The 15,978-nt window shown below is 39.5% G+C and overlaps 1 protein-coding gene across 1 annotated transcript in view; it reads right to left on the bottom strand.

The window, feature by feature from the left end:
• Positions 1–3,011: 3,011 nt before the first annotated feature.
• Positions 3,012–15,978, bottom strand: part of acad9 (acyl-CoA dehydrogenase family, member 9) — a 53,951-nt gene continuing 40,984 nt past the window's right edge. The window contains exons 16-18 of the mRNA XM_078413953.1: positions 11,948–12,076; positions 8,287–8,359; positions 3,012–5,006 (exon numbers count right to left, since the gene is read on the bottom strand). Of these exons, the coding sequence (XP_078270079.1) occupies positions 4,906–5,006; positions 8,287–8,359; positions 11,948–12,076 (303 nt within the window). The 3' untranslated portion in view covers positions 3,012–4,905. The remainder of the gene's footprint in view (positions 5,007–8,286; positions 8,360–11,947; positions 12,077–15,978) is intronic.

Genomic DNA, 15,978 nt, shown 5'->3' with positions numbered 1-15,978 from the left:
TATGGATGCCTGGGAATTTGAAGCTGTCCACCATCTTTACATCAGCTCTGTTGATAAGGACATTGTTATGTCACCCTCTGCTTCCTAAGATCAACAGCCAAGCCAACCCTTTTGTTTTGCTGACATTAATGGCTAGGTTGTTATTCTGATACCATGGTCCAGATCCCTTTCCAGTATTCACTCATCTTTGTAGTTGATCCAGCCGACAAGAAGGTATCATCGATGAACATTAAAATTGAGGTGCTCTTGTATTTGGCCACCATAATTGGTGTACAGGGAGTAGAGCAGGGGAACAGTAGAGCACACAACCTTGAAGAGTACCAATGTTGAGGGTCAGGGTGAAATAAATGTTTTGACCTATTCACCAATTAAACACAGCCAGAAAATTAGCAAGCCAGTTGCAAAGGGAAGTTCCAATGAGAAGGTCTAACAGTTTCAAGATAAGTTAATTCAGTATTATGGCATTGAAGGCTGGGCTGTAGTCAATGAATAGCATCCTGACATGGGTGTTCTTATTGTCAAAGTGATCCAAAGCTGAATGCAAGGCAAAGGAGATGCAGTCCTCTGCAAATCTAATTTTTTCCTGTCTGCAAATTGAAAGGGTCTGGACTCCAGATTGTCTAGAAGATAGGTGGTGTGATATGGGCCATTACTAACCTTTCAAAGCACTTTATTGCAATGACTACTGGGCAGTAGTCATTTAGAAAGGTCACTAGATTATTACAGTAGACACTTGAAACGATCAGATGAAGATGCTGGTGAAGAATGTGGTCAGTTAATTGATACATGATTTCCGAAACTGTCCAAGGACCCAATCCAGGTTGCCTGCTTTCCAAACGTTTACCCTCATGTAAGCAGATCTGACCTATTCACTAGATGCATGGGACGGAGCCAACAGGAATGGGCGGGGTAGGGGGAATTGGTGGAACATTTGGTATCTGTTCAAAATAGACATAAAAGGCATTCCAGTACAGATGCAATGGTGTCAAAGATTTCCCAATTTCAGCTTAAAGCCCATGATATTTAATTCTTACATCATTGTGAACTAACAATGCAGTACCAGGAATCACTGCAAGGATTCTTCAGGTCGGTATCATTGATGCAACCACCTCTATCCCCTTCACCAACAATGCTCCTTTCATGATAACGTCAGAAGGAAGAATGTTCACTGATGATTGCCGTGATCACATCTCGTTACATCTCTTCAAGGAAGCAATCTTTAGACAAGGACTACATTCCTGGTTTCATAAGTGACAAGTAACACATGTGAACATAAATGGAGTGCATGATAAATGCTGACCAACACCCAGATCCCCAAAATAAACTAGGATGCATAAACTTCCAGGAGATGATCATCTCCAAAAAAAAACCATTCTAATCATCTCCTTTTAAAAGCCAAATTCCAGAGATGAAGAATGAATAGTTGCCCTTGACATCAAGGCATTACTTGACTCAGTGATGAAGCAGCAACTGTGAATGAAAAGCAATAGTCCACGCTTCAGGTCAAAACCCTGCATCAGGACGATTCCTTTCAATCCATAGATACTACTTGACTACTGAACTTTTTTCAATCTCTTACCTCGACGGAGATGCGATCAGCTCTTGTCCATCTAAATGCATTTATATCCTATCCCTCAAAATACTCTTCAGTAACTTTCCAACTACAGATGTTAAGCTCACTGGCCTAGTTCCCAGCCCTTCTTGAATAGACACACAAATTTGCCACCCTCCAGTCTTCCGGCATCTTGCCTGTATTTAATAACTCGCAAAATTTCAGCCAGGGCTCCCGCAATTTCCTCTCCAGGTTCCCAGTGTCTTGTATATACCTGATCCGGCCCTGGAAATTTGTGTACCTTCATACAAGTCAGGACCTTCAACACCTCTTCGACCGTAATATTGACTGCTGTCAAGACACTTCCATTGACTGCTCCAAGTTCCTCAGTCCTCCTGTCTTTCTCCACGGTAAAAACAGCAGAAATACTCAATGAGAACCTTGCCCTACTCCTGTGGCTCCAGAGTTGACTGTTTTGATTCCTGGGAGGTCCCTCTCTGGTTACACTTTTTCCCTTTATGTACTTATAAAATCTCTTGCGATTATCCTTAATGCTATCTGCCAGAGCTATTAACTGTCCCATTTTTGCCTTTCTGATTTCTCCTTAGTTCCTGAAACTCCTCCAGGGTTACACTTGATCCCAGCTGCCTATACCTGTTCCATGCCTCCTTCTTACTCTTGACCAAAGCTCAATGATCATTACATAAGCCTGCACAAAAAATCCTGACATTGACAAATTAGAGATGGTTAACTCAGAAAATACTGTAACATTTGTCTAATATTTAACTATAAACGTAGTGCTATGATGTTGTTTTTCACAGAACAAATGTTTAATTTGTTAAAATTCTACTCCTTACATTGATCACCGTGTTCTTCACTAATTAAGTAACTTAACCAGCAACAGTCATAGAAGACATGTTATCTTTGAAATTAAAGTACCATGGCATACGAGTGATTTTAGTGATGCATGAAAGCTAGTGAATTCCTGAAATTGACCTCTGAAAAAATGTAGGGAATTGTAAACGTTTTCAAAAGAGGAAGGTTGTTTCTACTGCAGGGACTTAGCAGGCCAGGCAGTATGAGTGGAGGGAAATAGATGGTCCATATTTCCTCCAGAGCTCTAGATCATGCAGGTATTCACTACATCAATCAAGACCAACCAAGTTGCAGACCTGAACTCCTCTCCTGGGCTAGTTTGATACTTTGATTCAAAATTGAAGGAATGGTTATGTTACTAAATTGTTCAAGAGTGAAGACCATTTTAATACCATATGTGCTGAAATGATAAAATTCTTACTTCAATACTAGAATTTGAATTTATTGAAACATTTCTTTGTGAACATCAACATCACAGTATTATGATAAGTGAAATATTAGACACATGAAGGCACTTTTAAAATAATTTTATACATTATAGAAAAAATGTAATTATACTTCCCGAAGAATGATAATCTCCCAATACACATGAAGGCACTTTTTTTCATGATATGATAAATTAGAGCAAATTTTATATAATTTTATACATTATATAAAAAATGTAATTATACTTCCCGAAGAATGATAATCTCCCAATACCACATTTTGTGTTTCCAATATTAACACAAGATCTTTCTTCCCATATTTACTCATTTTGTAACAACTTGGCACATTGTTTGAGACAATGTAAAGTACTGCCCCTTGATGTATTCTTGTTAAAAAATATTCTAATCTTTTTGATGTACCTGAGATTTTATTTCAAATTTTGAACAACATACAGAAGTACATAGCTTCTACAAATCCAAAACTATGCCAGTTAGGTACCCACTTCAGTTTTGTTTTATGTGAATACTTTTTGTTTTGAGTATACCTTTCTCAGTGCTTGGTATTTTCTATTATTCTCAATGTTTTCAATGCCTTAAATCTGACACACCATAAGAATCCTCACCATTCTTATGAGGATGAGAAGGTATGTGTCTGTTTCTTTGGTGCTGTGGTCCATCTCAGGCCTATCCTCTGTTTTTAAGGCATGGAGACCAACTTTTTGTCTCAAGCCCAAAGCTGGTATGGTATACCACAATTCAATTCTACAATTCAAAAATGATTTATTTCATCCTCCACGTTTCCTTGCTTATTTTTGTTGAGTATTGTATTAAATTTCACAACCATTATACTGCTTTCCATTCCTAAGATGCTAACTCTGAACAAAAATTATTGCTGTCTGCCCTTCATCTAATTTTTTTAATCAGGAATTTTTAACCCTTAATCTTATTTTGAAATTTGAAAGCAGATGGCTTCTGTCGCATATTTTTTCCAAGTCTGTTGGAGATTGGAAGCGCATCCAAAATAATTACAGTAGATGCATCAGTGTTAAGCATAAGTGGAAAATGGTACTAACATACTTCTTCAGTACGACATGGAACATAAGTAGTTTGCTGACCTTAGTCATGATTGTCTTCATCATTTTCTTTATCTAGATTACTGGTGCTTTGACACAATTGATTTGGTATCATCTGAATTATTGATTCAGCCATAATGAACCACTTAATATGTGAACAAATCCAATTTATTTAATCGCGCATTATTACTTAAGCTCAACCAACAGCTGCACTGCACTCCTAACTAGAAGAGGTTCTGACCAAATATTCCACCAAACTTACTTCAACAGAAGAATATATCTCTGTTCTGAACTGGGACTGAACGAACTCTGATGGGTACTCCTCAGCACTTAATGGAGAAATCATTATGTACTAGAAATCAGACACAATTGTTCACTTGACATAACTATGTGCAGACTAATAATGGTTCCAGATGCAGCCAACACAAATGTACCTTCCAACCAATGCTACATTAAAGCTTCATGGTGTAATAGCTAACCCTCCATTCTCAAGTCTTCAGTCCTTCTGAAATCTGAAATGTTAACAATGTCAGAAGTTAGTTTCAATCTCAAATTAAAGCTGTTTTGTATTTTTTCCTTAGCAGAAACTACAGAGCATTCTCCACATCCGAAAGCTTAATCGACTAAATGAGGAAATGTCAAAGAGCTATCACTTTCAAAAAATTATGCCAACAGATACACCCAGTTAACTGATTCATTGTTTGACAATACTTGTACTTTCGTTATTCAAACTAATATGGTCCATGTTAACTGGCTAAACACTCAGTTATTTCGATCATAAATACATTGATTAATATATCATTGAACATACTACTGAATGATACTGTATAATCAATTCAACTGCATGAACAAATACGTAGTTATTAATTATTTAGTAAATCATCTTTTTTTTTCAGGAATCGAGCAGTTTTGTTTTATTGCCAAGTGATAATGCCCAGATTTATTTACAAGTTTTAAAAACTAAAGCCATAGCTATTTCCTAAAACGTTCGGTCAAGTGGGTGTGAGCAAATATATTCTCTCTTGTCCAACACTTCTTGTGCTATTTTCTTAATGTTGTCATCAAGGTTTTCTGGGGAATCTAACAAAGAAAAATAAATGCATTAGGAAACAATATAGTTGATCATTAATTTTAAAGTACATTATTAAAGAGTGGGATAATTTAAGTTCGAAGTGCAGCATAATCCAGTACACAGCAAAATAGATTATGGATAATCTTTTTACATAAACTCTTCCTCGTCTATTACACATTACAAGTCAAAAGATGATTTAGAAAAAAAAGTTTCAGTATCTTTAATAAATAGTAATTTTTCCAATCCCAACTGTCCACATTACATACTCTAATGTACAACTTCAAAAGGAAATTGAAATTAATAATGAAATATCATATTGCCACTTTATGCTTAAAATGTTGATGACATTTGGAATCATATACACTAATTTGTCAATTGTCACTATGACCACATCCAGAAATCTATTCCATGTTTACCCTTTACACATATGTGCCAAATTTGAGCTTTTTTTCCTCCATGCAAAGTTTATCTTAGTACATTGATCATTTCCTTTTGATACACAAGGGCCTAGGTTGCTAGGAAGCCTTCTGTAATGACAGTGGATGCTCACAACTTTTCAATGTAATGTTGCTTTGGTTGGCATTTATTTATTTCATCTTGTTGACAAAAAGTGCACATCATTCTCAAACAGTGTTTTAAAAGTAAACAAATAAATATTCAAAATGCTCAGTGGAGTGCTAAATTTCTCAGAAAAGCAATTATGCCAATTTAAGAAAGCAAAGTCAATTTTTAGCATTTATTTCAAGAGGGCTTGTTTACAAAAACAAGGATGTAATGTTGAGGCTCTACAAGGTCGCATTTAGAATATTGTGAGCAATTTTGGGCACCTTTTCTGAGGAAGGATGTGCTGGCTCTGGAGAGGGTCCAGAGGAGGTTTACAAGAATCATCCCAGGAATTAGTAGGTTAGTATGATGAGCGTTTGTCAGCACTGGGCCTATACTCGCTGGAGTTTAGAAGAATGAGGGGGGACCTCATGAAACATACAGAATAGTGAAAGGCTTGGATAGAGTGGATGTGGAAAGGATGTTTCCACTGGTGGGAGAGTCTAGCTAGGACTAGAGGCCGTAGCCTCAGAATTAAAGGACGTTCTTTTAGACGAGGAGAAATTTCTTTAGTCAGAGGGTGGTGAATCTGTGGAATTCTTTGTCACAGAAGGCTGTGGAGGCCATCACTGGATATTTTTAAGGCAGAGATAGATTCTTGATTAGTACAGGTGTCGGAGGTTATGGGGAGAAGGCAGAAGAATGGGGTTAGAATGGGGTTAGGAGGGAGAGATAGGTCAACCATGATTGAATTTTAGAAGGATGAGAGGGGATCTTATCGAAACGTATAAGATTATTAAGGGGATGGACACGTTAGAGGCGGGAAACACGTTCCCAATGTTGGGGGAGTCCAGAACAAGGGGCCACAGTTTAAGAATAAGGGGTAGGCCATTTAGAACTGAGATGAGGAAAAACTTTTTCAGTCAGAGAGTTGTGAATCTGTGGAATTCTCTGCCTCAGAAGGCAGTGGAGGCCAATTCTCTGAATGCATTCAAAAGAGAGCTAGATAGAGCTCTTATGGATAGCGGAGTCAGGGGGTATGGGGAGAAGGCAGGAACGGGGTACTGATTGAGAATGATCAGCCATGATCACATTGAATGGCGGTGCTGGATCGAAGGGCCGAATGGCCTCCTCCTGCACCTATTGTCTATTGCCAATTGAATGGGGGAGTAGACTTGATAGGCCAAATGGCCGGATTCTACTATTCCTTATGACCTTATGAACCTAGTGACTTTCCATTGTGTTTAACACATTGACAGAAAATGAGAGAATTAGAATCATGCTTTTGGGGCAAAGGCTTCATGAAGGAAGTATCTCCTGTGTTGCAAAATGTAATTATTATACCTTTGCTCTGGGAATAATGCTTAAGGAATATTTCCTCCCAAAATACTTTCCTACTTTTGATTAATTTTACCGAGTCTTTGTCTATTGACTTGTAACGCTGGATCTCCCTACGCCCAGCCCCACTCTCACTCAAATTAAATGAGATTCTCATCCCCTTCCTTTTGAGCAGGTCCTTGTGGTTAAAGATGATGTGCTTCCACTCCAGTTCGGTGGGCTTTGAGGTGGCTGAACTATCAAATGCTGAAGATTCTACCACATGTGGTGGTGCTTCAGAGAAAGTGGATAGGTTAGTCTGGGTTGTGTGTTCCTTCTACAATTGGCTTCACATGCTCCTATCAGAGAGACTCAAAGCACCCAATGGCTTTTCCAATGTTCCTCTATTTTGAGTGGTAACGGACCAGGGATTCCCACATCAGTGAGGAAGTTACGTTTGGCCAAGCATCAAGGCATTGTTGATTTCTTCACAGGATAGAACTGGTCTAACACCAAACACCTGGAAAACAAAAGTCCTCTCTCAACCTTTCAATGACAACACTGGTCAAAATCCATTGTAACAATCTGGAAGATGTAAATTACTTGGCGTATCTCGGAAGCCTCCCTAAGGTGAAGACTTCTTGAAAATCCTCCAAATCCACTGGAAAGGTAGATGAATCAATGTCAGCATCCTCATTCAATTCAGCATCCTGATCATTGAGGATTTGATCAAGCTCAAAAGTAACTATCCAAACAAGCATGTTACTCTGAGCTCCATTGTGGTGTTCTACTGCATTTACCATCTGCTATACTGCAATTAATGCAGACCAAGGTGATATATTGCTTCCCATGCTCCTTTCTGAAAAACTCTTATCTAGTCATGCAGTAAAATTACACTGAATATTTCACTGTGCAATTGAAAATGATAGGAAACCAAGAGTAAAAACCATCTTCAAAAGGTGCAGTCTTTGTTTGGTAAAAGAACAGAATTATTGGCAGTTTTGACGCTGGGCCATTGACCTGAACATTAAGTGTTTCTTTCACAACTGATTTGCTCCGTACTTCCAGAATATCTTTTTATTTCCAGTATATGTGGTACTTTGGAGATTGAGCATTTTTAGAATTTGCTCCTCTTCAGATGCTGAAAAGTGCATTAATTCATGCTACTATAAATGGAAAAAATACACAATTACTGAAAAGATCGCAATCATATTTTGAGGAAGTGAAATAAATTAAATTGAAACCAGTCCTATGACAAGCCGATGTCATAGGAATTCAAGAAAAATCCTGTTATGAAGATGATGCCCTTTAGTAAACTGCTCTTTCAAAGTATATTGCTAGACAGCAACATTTGTAATTTCAACTGAACAGTTCAAGGTCTGCTTTATGCAATGCTTAGCAGCATTTACTATTCTTGAAAATACTTACTTTTCTGAAGTTTCATCAAAAGGAAATTATTCTGGAAATAGGCCTCAGAGCAAAAGGTGTTGGCAAGCAAAATCTGATGATAGAAAGAGAACATCAGGGAAACAGTTCAGAAAATCATGTCAAACCAAAGAGGAAACAGACGTAGGCTGCCTGTCTCCTCTTCAGCTCCTGAAAAATGCATTAATTCATGCTAATACACATGGAAAAAATACACAATTAAGCAAATACTAAAATTAACTCCAATAGCCATTTCTAATCAGGTTATTAATAGTTCAGAAACTATATCCTTGTGCTTCTGAAATGTTACTGAAAAGATCAAATCATTTTTGAAGGAAGTAAAATGCTAAATTTAGACCAGTCCCATTCATAATAGTCCAAAGCTGTTATCTTTAAATTCAAGAAAGATCTTGTTATAAAAATGATGTAATTTTTCTACAGCTAAATACTTCAAATTTGTGTTAATATCAATTCATCAGATTTAATGTATTCTTTCTTTAAATGAATCTTGGATTTTATATCCAATTTCTTGGATTTTATATCCAATTTCTTGGATTTTATATCCAATTTCTTGGATTTTATATTAAATTTCAGTCTCCATTTTGAAGAATGGCCCCAACCCGAAATGTTATCTGTCTATTCCCTCCCCGCTGAGTTCCACTAACACTGTGTTTTGCTCAAAATTGCAGCATCTGCAGTTCCTTGCTTCTTCAATGTTGTCAGCGAGCACGGTGGGCCAAAGGGCCTGTTTCTGTGCTGTATCATTAATGCCTAAAAAGACCCGGGTTCGATCCTGATCACGTGTCCTGTACGTGTGGAGTTTGTATGCTCTCCCTGTAATCGTGTGGGTTGAATAATTAATAAAGACAGCAATTTACTTCTATTCAGCAGACATCATGTTAAGCAATTCTACTTATACGAAATTCAGCAATTTGTCTAGCCTGGTGCTTTGAAAAGAATAATATTTTTAAAACTGTACAACTGAGACGAGTGGCATGAGCTTATTATTTAAATTTATACTCTCAAATGTCTGTTTTCTGAGTTGAATTCAGAAAAGCAATCCACTGCACATTTACAAGCCTGGAGCTATTACAGGCTTATTCTATCTCTGACAAATTAGTTCTGAGACCCGCAAGATAAGCCATCTAGATCAATCAGTGGTATAGTATTGTGAAGGAATCAATCATTTCAGAAAAGACAAACTGTTGGATTACTGTTGCCCATTAGGATAAATGTCAGAGAAGGCACAAGTAATTGCTTCCAAAAATGGTGAAGATCTTGAATCCTAACGCATATGGCAGCAAGGAAAATATTGGAAATAATAAGGAAACCGAGCTGATGGTTTTGAGCAACTGGCCGACACAAGCAGAATGATGCAACTATGTTGGGAGGGGGTGGACATTTTGCTGCATTGTTTTTATTGTAATCTCTACATCATCCCACTTGGAGAGACATTAACAAGGAAAGAGAAAAATAGGATAGTTAGTCTAGAGTTGTTTTCTACCTTCTGCAGGCACGTGACCATAAGATGTAGGAGCAGAATTAGGCCATTCAGCCCATCAAATCTACTCCACCATTCAATCATGGCTGATCTCTATTTCCCTGTCAAGTCCATTCTCCTGCCTTCTTCCAAAAACCTTGATGCTCCTCCTAATCAAGAACCTATCAATCTCCACCTAAAAAATACCCAAAGTCTCGGCCGTCTATGGCAGAGAATTCCATAGATTCAGCACCCTCTGGCTAGATAAATTCCTCATCTTCATTTTGAAGGCGTGTCCTTTTATTCTGAGGCTGTACCCTCTGGTCTTAGACTCTCCCATTACTGGAAACATCCAGTCCACGTCCACTCTATCGAGGCCTTTTATTATCAGGTAGATTTCAATGAGATCCCCCTCATCCTTCTAAAAGCAGCAGGATAATTTTTGACGGAACAATACTTCCTTCCCTCCTCCCTCCCAAATGACAATTTTATTTTAGCTTTCTTTCAAATTTTCCTTCAATAGCCATTCAGTGTTTTGTGATTCATAACCTTTGCCAGAATTTATTACAATTCCCTTTTCATCAGAAGTATGGGAATATATACATTCTGAGATAAGCACCTTCAAAAATAAATCATAGAACAAAAACTCACCTGAAATAATCATGGATCAATAAGAAACTGCAGATACTGGAGTCCTGAGCAAAAGTCAAAGTGCTGGTAGAACTCAGTGGGTCAGGCAGCATCTATGAAGGGAAAGTCCATTCCCTCCATGGCTAATTTCTCACAGCAGCACTTATAATTTATTGCTTCTGTTATTTTCTTTAAAATATAATTGTCAATTTAAACTTCTACACTGATGAGCCAAAACCTGATGACCACCTGCCTAATATGCTGCCGGTCCTCCGTGTGCCGCCAAAACAGCGCCGACCCGCCGAGGCACGGACTCTACGAGACCCCTGAAGGTGTCCTGTGGTATCTGGCACCAAAACATTAGCAGCAGATCCTTCAAATCCTGTAAGTTGTGAGGTGGAGCCGCCGTGGATCAGACTTGTCAATCCAGTACATCCCACAGATGCTCAATCGGATTGAGATCTCGAGAATTTAGAGGCCAGGGCAACACTGTGAACACTTCATCATGTTCCTCAAATCATTCCCGAACAATGTGTGCAGTGTGGCAGGGCGCATTATCCTGCTGAAAGAGGCCACTGCCATCAGGGAATACCATTGCCATGAAGGGGTGTACCTGGTCTTCAACGTGTCAAATTGATGTCCACATGAATGGCCGGACCCAGGATTTCCCAGCAGAACATTGCCCAGAGCATCACACTCCCTCCACTGGTTTGTCGTCTTCCCACAGTGCATCCTGGTGCCATCAATTCCCCAGGTAAATGGCGCCCACTTACACGGCCATCCACGTGATCTAAAAGAAAATGGGACTCATCGGACCAGGCGACCTTCTTCCACTGCTCCAAGGTCTAGTTCCGACGCTCGTGTGTCCAATGTAGGCGCTTTCAACGGAGGACAGGGGTCATCATGGGCACTCTGACCGTTCAGCGGCTATGCAGTCCCATACACAGCAGGGTGCGATGCACTGTGTATTGTGACATATTCCTCCCGTGACCACCATTAACATTTTCTGTGACTTGTGCCACAGTAGACCTTCTGTCGGTTCGGACCAGACTGAATAGCCTTTGTTGCCCTCGCGCATCGATGAGCCTTGGGCGCGCCCAACACCGTGTTGCCGGTTTGTGATTTGTCTCTCCTCAGACCACTGTCGGTAGGTACTCAGCACTGCTGACTGGGAGCTCCCCACAAGTTTCAGAGATGCTCTGACCCAGTCGTCTGGCCATAACAATTTGGCCCTTGTCAAAGTCGCTCAGGTCTTTACTCCTGCCCATTTATCCTGCATCCAACATATCAACTTCAAGAACTGACTGTTCACTTGCTACCTAATATATCCCACCCCTTGACAGGTGCCATTGTAACAAGATAATCAATGTTATTCACTTCACCTGTCAGTGGTCATAATGTTTTGGCTCATTGGTGTTTTGGCTCATTGGGTTAATACCATTAATAAAAGCAGTATTTTGGTTTCAAGACTTGGGTAAAGTAGCATAATTTGGATTTAGAGTTGCTGCAGATTTAATGGGAGTAATATTAATTGCCTAGGTAATATGAACCTACCTCATGGTCATGATTGCGAAGGCCAATGCTGATAGAACGACTAGCCCTCGAAATAACTGCTGTCATGGCATAAAGATTAATAAGAATATCGGACACTTTCTTCACCACCAGTTGTTCTTCTACTATAGTCTGTAGAGGGAAGTACACATTATTCCATGATAGACTTAAGCAAAACAAAATTCAGTTAATATAGCCAGATGGGTGAAATTACTCCTATATTGACCATAACTAACTAATTATACTTATATTTCATGACTATTCACTCTAACTTAGTAAATTCGCATTTAAATCCTCATCTTCCTTGTCATTTATACTTAAACGAACCCAGCTCTCTGACTTACTATGATTTTAAATTAGGTTTCAAACTGGTAATTCTCCTCTTGATCTTTTCCAGTAACACTCATGCAGAATAGCATTTCTATGGCAAATTAAGGAAAGACAAAATAAACAAAGTGGTACAATTCTAAAAGAAATCCAGAAACACAGGGCGATGTGTATATGTGCATAGTTACTGTAGTTGGTTAACAAAAAGCAAATGGGTACCTGTCGTTTGTAAATAGGGGCAGAAAGGAAAACAGACAATTTGTTAGATTGATTTCCAAGTCCAACATTACAGGTAAGTAATGTGCATTGGGAATCACTGTCCCACATAGACTTTTCTCCACTCTTAGTCACAGCACATAGAACAGTTAGAACAGTACAGCACATCAGTTCACGTCTGTGTGAAATATGATGCCGTTAATCTCCTCAGCTTCTACGTGATCCATATCACTCCATTCCTTGAATATCTATGTGCTTATCAAGCCAATATAGAATAGTAAAGATAAGGGAGTGAGGGCCTGCAAAAACAATGTAATTGAAGAGACGAAGGGAGTGTGAGATGTCTTTGACGAAGGTGGGGAGGGATTGGTCCGGGGGATAGGATGGAGTCGAGGTGTGTGGAAATAAATTCAATGGTACAGAAGCAAACAGAAACAAAGGGCCTGCCAGGGCAGTTCTGTTTATGGATTTTGTGGAGAAGACAAAATCGGGCCGTGCGTGGCTGGGTAACGATAAGGTAGGAGGCTGTGGAGGGTAGACAGCCGGAAGTGATAAAATCAGAAATGGTCTGAGATTATGGCCTGGTGGTCATCTGTGGGGTCATGGTCCAAGGGTAAGTAGGAGGAGGTGTCCGAGAGCTGGCGCCTGGTTTAAAATAGTAAAGATAAGTGAGTGGGGGCCTGGAAAACGGAAGTAATTGAAGAGACAAAGGGCGTGTGAGGTGTCTTGGTCATACGTGGGAAGGGATTGGACCAGGGATGGAGTCGAGGTATGTGGAAATTAGTTCAGTGGGATAGGAGCAAGCAGAAACAATGGGTCTGCCAGAGCAGTTTGCTGCCACCTCAGTCTGAAGAAGGGTCCCAACCAGAAACGTCACCCATTTCTATTCAGAGATGCTGCCTGTCCCACTGAGTTAGTCCAACATTTTGTGTCTGTCTATCTTCGGTGTAAGCCACCATTTGCAGTCCCTTCCTACACAAGCCAATGTTGAAGATGGGCTGTCGATGTATTTCAATCAAAAATGGCACAGAATGGGAGTGTAGCAGCGGAGGTGGCAAAGTGGAAAATCAATGACCAGCTACAGAATTGGGCAAGGTAAGGTCAAAGAGCCAAGTGTCAGTCAGATATGTTCACAAGACATTACCTTCAGCACTTCAGCTCATCATGTGTATATTCCTTAAAGCTAACAGAAAGCAAAAATTTTGTGAAGTGAGTTTTAAAACATTAAAAGTACAATTAAGTGGTGAATTCATGTAATATCTTCATGAAATCACTTTAGTCTGGACTGATCAGTTTGAAGCTCTACACTGTAGCAAAGATGCTGAGGAAATAAGGAACAGTACAGATTATTATTACAACTAAGGATACAGTTAAGAGTAAACTACATAGGTGGACTGCAGCCACCAAGCCAGGGCAAGGACAACAGAATTCCTTCTTTATCTTAATAAACCACCTAGGTTTTTAATGATAATTTTGTAGTTTCAAGGCTACCATTACTAAATTCCTTTCCTAATTAAATTCCTAAACTGCCACGATGGGCGATTTGAAACAGTGGAATAATATTGCAAATCTCTGCATGTTCGTCCAATAATATGATCAGTACATACTTTGGATATTGCCTTGTGAAAGACGAGATAAATGAAAAATGAAAACTGTTCTCATGAGAAAAGGGATTACAGGGTAATCTGAAGGTGGTACTGAAAATTATCGAGTACCAGTGACGATAAATCATATAACTCCCTCCAGAGTCTGATATTTGGCCGCACAGATTAAAGACAACAGCTTTATAAAATAAGACAAACATGAAGAATGAATTCCTGTTGGTAGTGGTTGAATTAAGCACCTTTCTCAACATCTTAGATGGAATATTGTTGGGTTGACGGATGGTGATGAAGAATTTTGTGATTAGAATGGTCATCAAGGATTGAATCTTCTACTCGTGCGAATGTCAAATACCAAAATGCAATGTTGAAGCCAAAACCGTAAATTTTATATCGCTCTAGTGAAACGAAGATAAAGAGATTTTAAAGGCCCCCAATTCATAGCAGGTCTCTAGGAATATTGATTTTCTCAAAAAGAATATCAAACAATTTTAAATCTTTAACAATTTATGAAATTCCAGCCCCATTGTATCAGAGTTGCATAATCTAGCCCCATGTATATGAGGCAATGAATATACCCAGATCAATTGGTTTTATTTCTATTTCCACATTTCAGGTCCTAATCTAATGGGCAAAGCTTTTGTGTCCTTTTGATGTGCCTTGAGATCAGTTATTTTTTGTTTTGAGCACAAAACAGTAGAAGAGGCAGGTTTGCTAGTGTTACTGGGGGGGGGGGGGGTTGACAAATTGGGAATATGAAGATGGAGTTGAAGGGGAAGCGAATACAGGAGAAATTGCAAAGGACTCTCGAATAAATGGGAAGGAAAGTTCTAGATGGGATAAGAGAGTAAGGTCAGGGCCAATGGTGACCGGTGTGAGAGGGGAGGTGAATACCGAAGTTAAAGTGTTGTATTTAAATGCGCGAAGTATAAAAAATAAAGTGGATGAGCTTGAGGCTCAGTTAGACATTGGCAAGTATGATGTTGTGGGAATTACAGAGACATGACTACAAGAGGACCAGGGCTGGGAACTGAATATTCAGGGCTCTACGACCTATCGAAAAGACATACAGGTGAGCAGAGGGGGTGGGGTCGCTCTGTTGGTAAGGAATGATATTCACTCCCTTGCCAGGGGTGACATCAGAATCAGTATGGATAGAAAAGAGGAATTGTAAGGGTAAAAAGACCCTGATGGGAGTTATCTACAGGCCCCCAAACAGTAGCCTCAACATAGGGTGCAAGTTGAATCAAGAGTTAAAATTGGCATGTCGCAAATATAATGCTACGGTGGTTATGAGAGATTTCAACATGCAGGTAGACTGGGAACATCAGGTTGGTACTGGACCCAGGAAAGAGAGTTTGTGGAGTGCCTCCGAGATGGATTCTTAGAACAGCTTGTATTGGAGCCTACCAGGGAGAAGGCAATTCTGGATTTAGTGTTGATTTGACTGGAAGGAGACCCTAGCAGGGAAGACGGTGGAACAGCAATGGCAGGTATTCCTGGGAATAATGCAGAAGTTGCAGGATCAATTCATCCCAAAGAGGAGGAAAGATTCTAAGGGGAGTAAGAAGCACCCGCGGCTGACAAGGGAAGTCAAGGAAAGCATAAAAATAAAAGAGAATAAGTATAACATAGCAAAGAAGAGCGGGAAGCCAGAGGATTGGGACTCTTTTAAAGAGCAACAGAAGATAACTAAAAAGGCAATACGGGGAGAAACGATGAGGTACGAAGGTAAGCTAGACAATAATATAAAGGAGGATAGTAAAAGCTTCTTTAGGTATGTGAAGAGGAAATATATAGTTAAGGCAAATGTGGGTCCCTTGAAGACAGAAGCAGGGGAATTTATTACGGGGAACAAGGAAATGGCAGATGAGTTGAACAGGTACTTTG

The sequence above is a fragment of the Rhinoraja longicauda genome, chromosome 17 (genome assembly GCF_053455715.1).
Source record: "Rhinoraja longicauda isolate Sanriku21f chromosome 17, sRhiLon1.1, whole genome shotgun sequence".
Lineage (NCBI taxonomy): Eukaryota > Metazoa > Chordata > Chondrichthyes > Rajiformes > Arhynchobatidae > Rhinoraja > Rhinoraja longicauda.
This window is presented reverse-complemented; position numbering and strand designations above follow the sequence as displayed.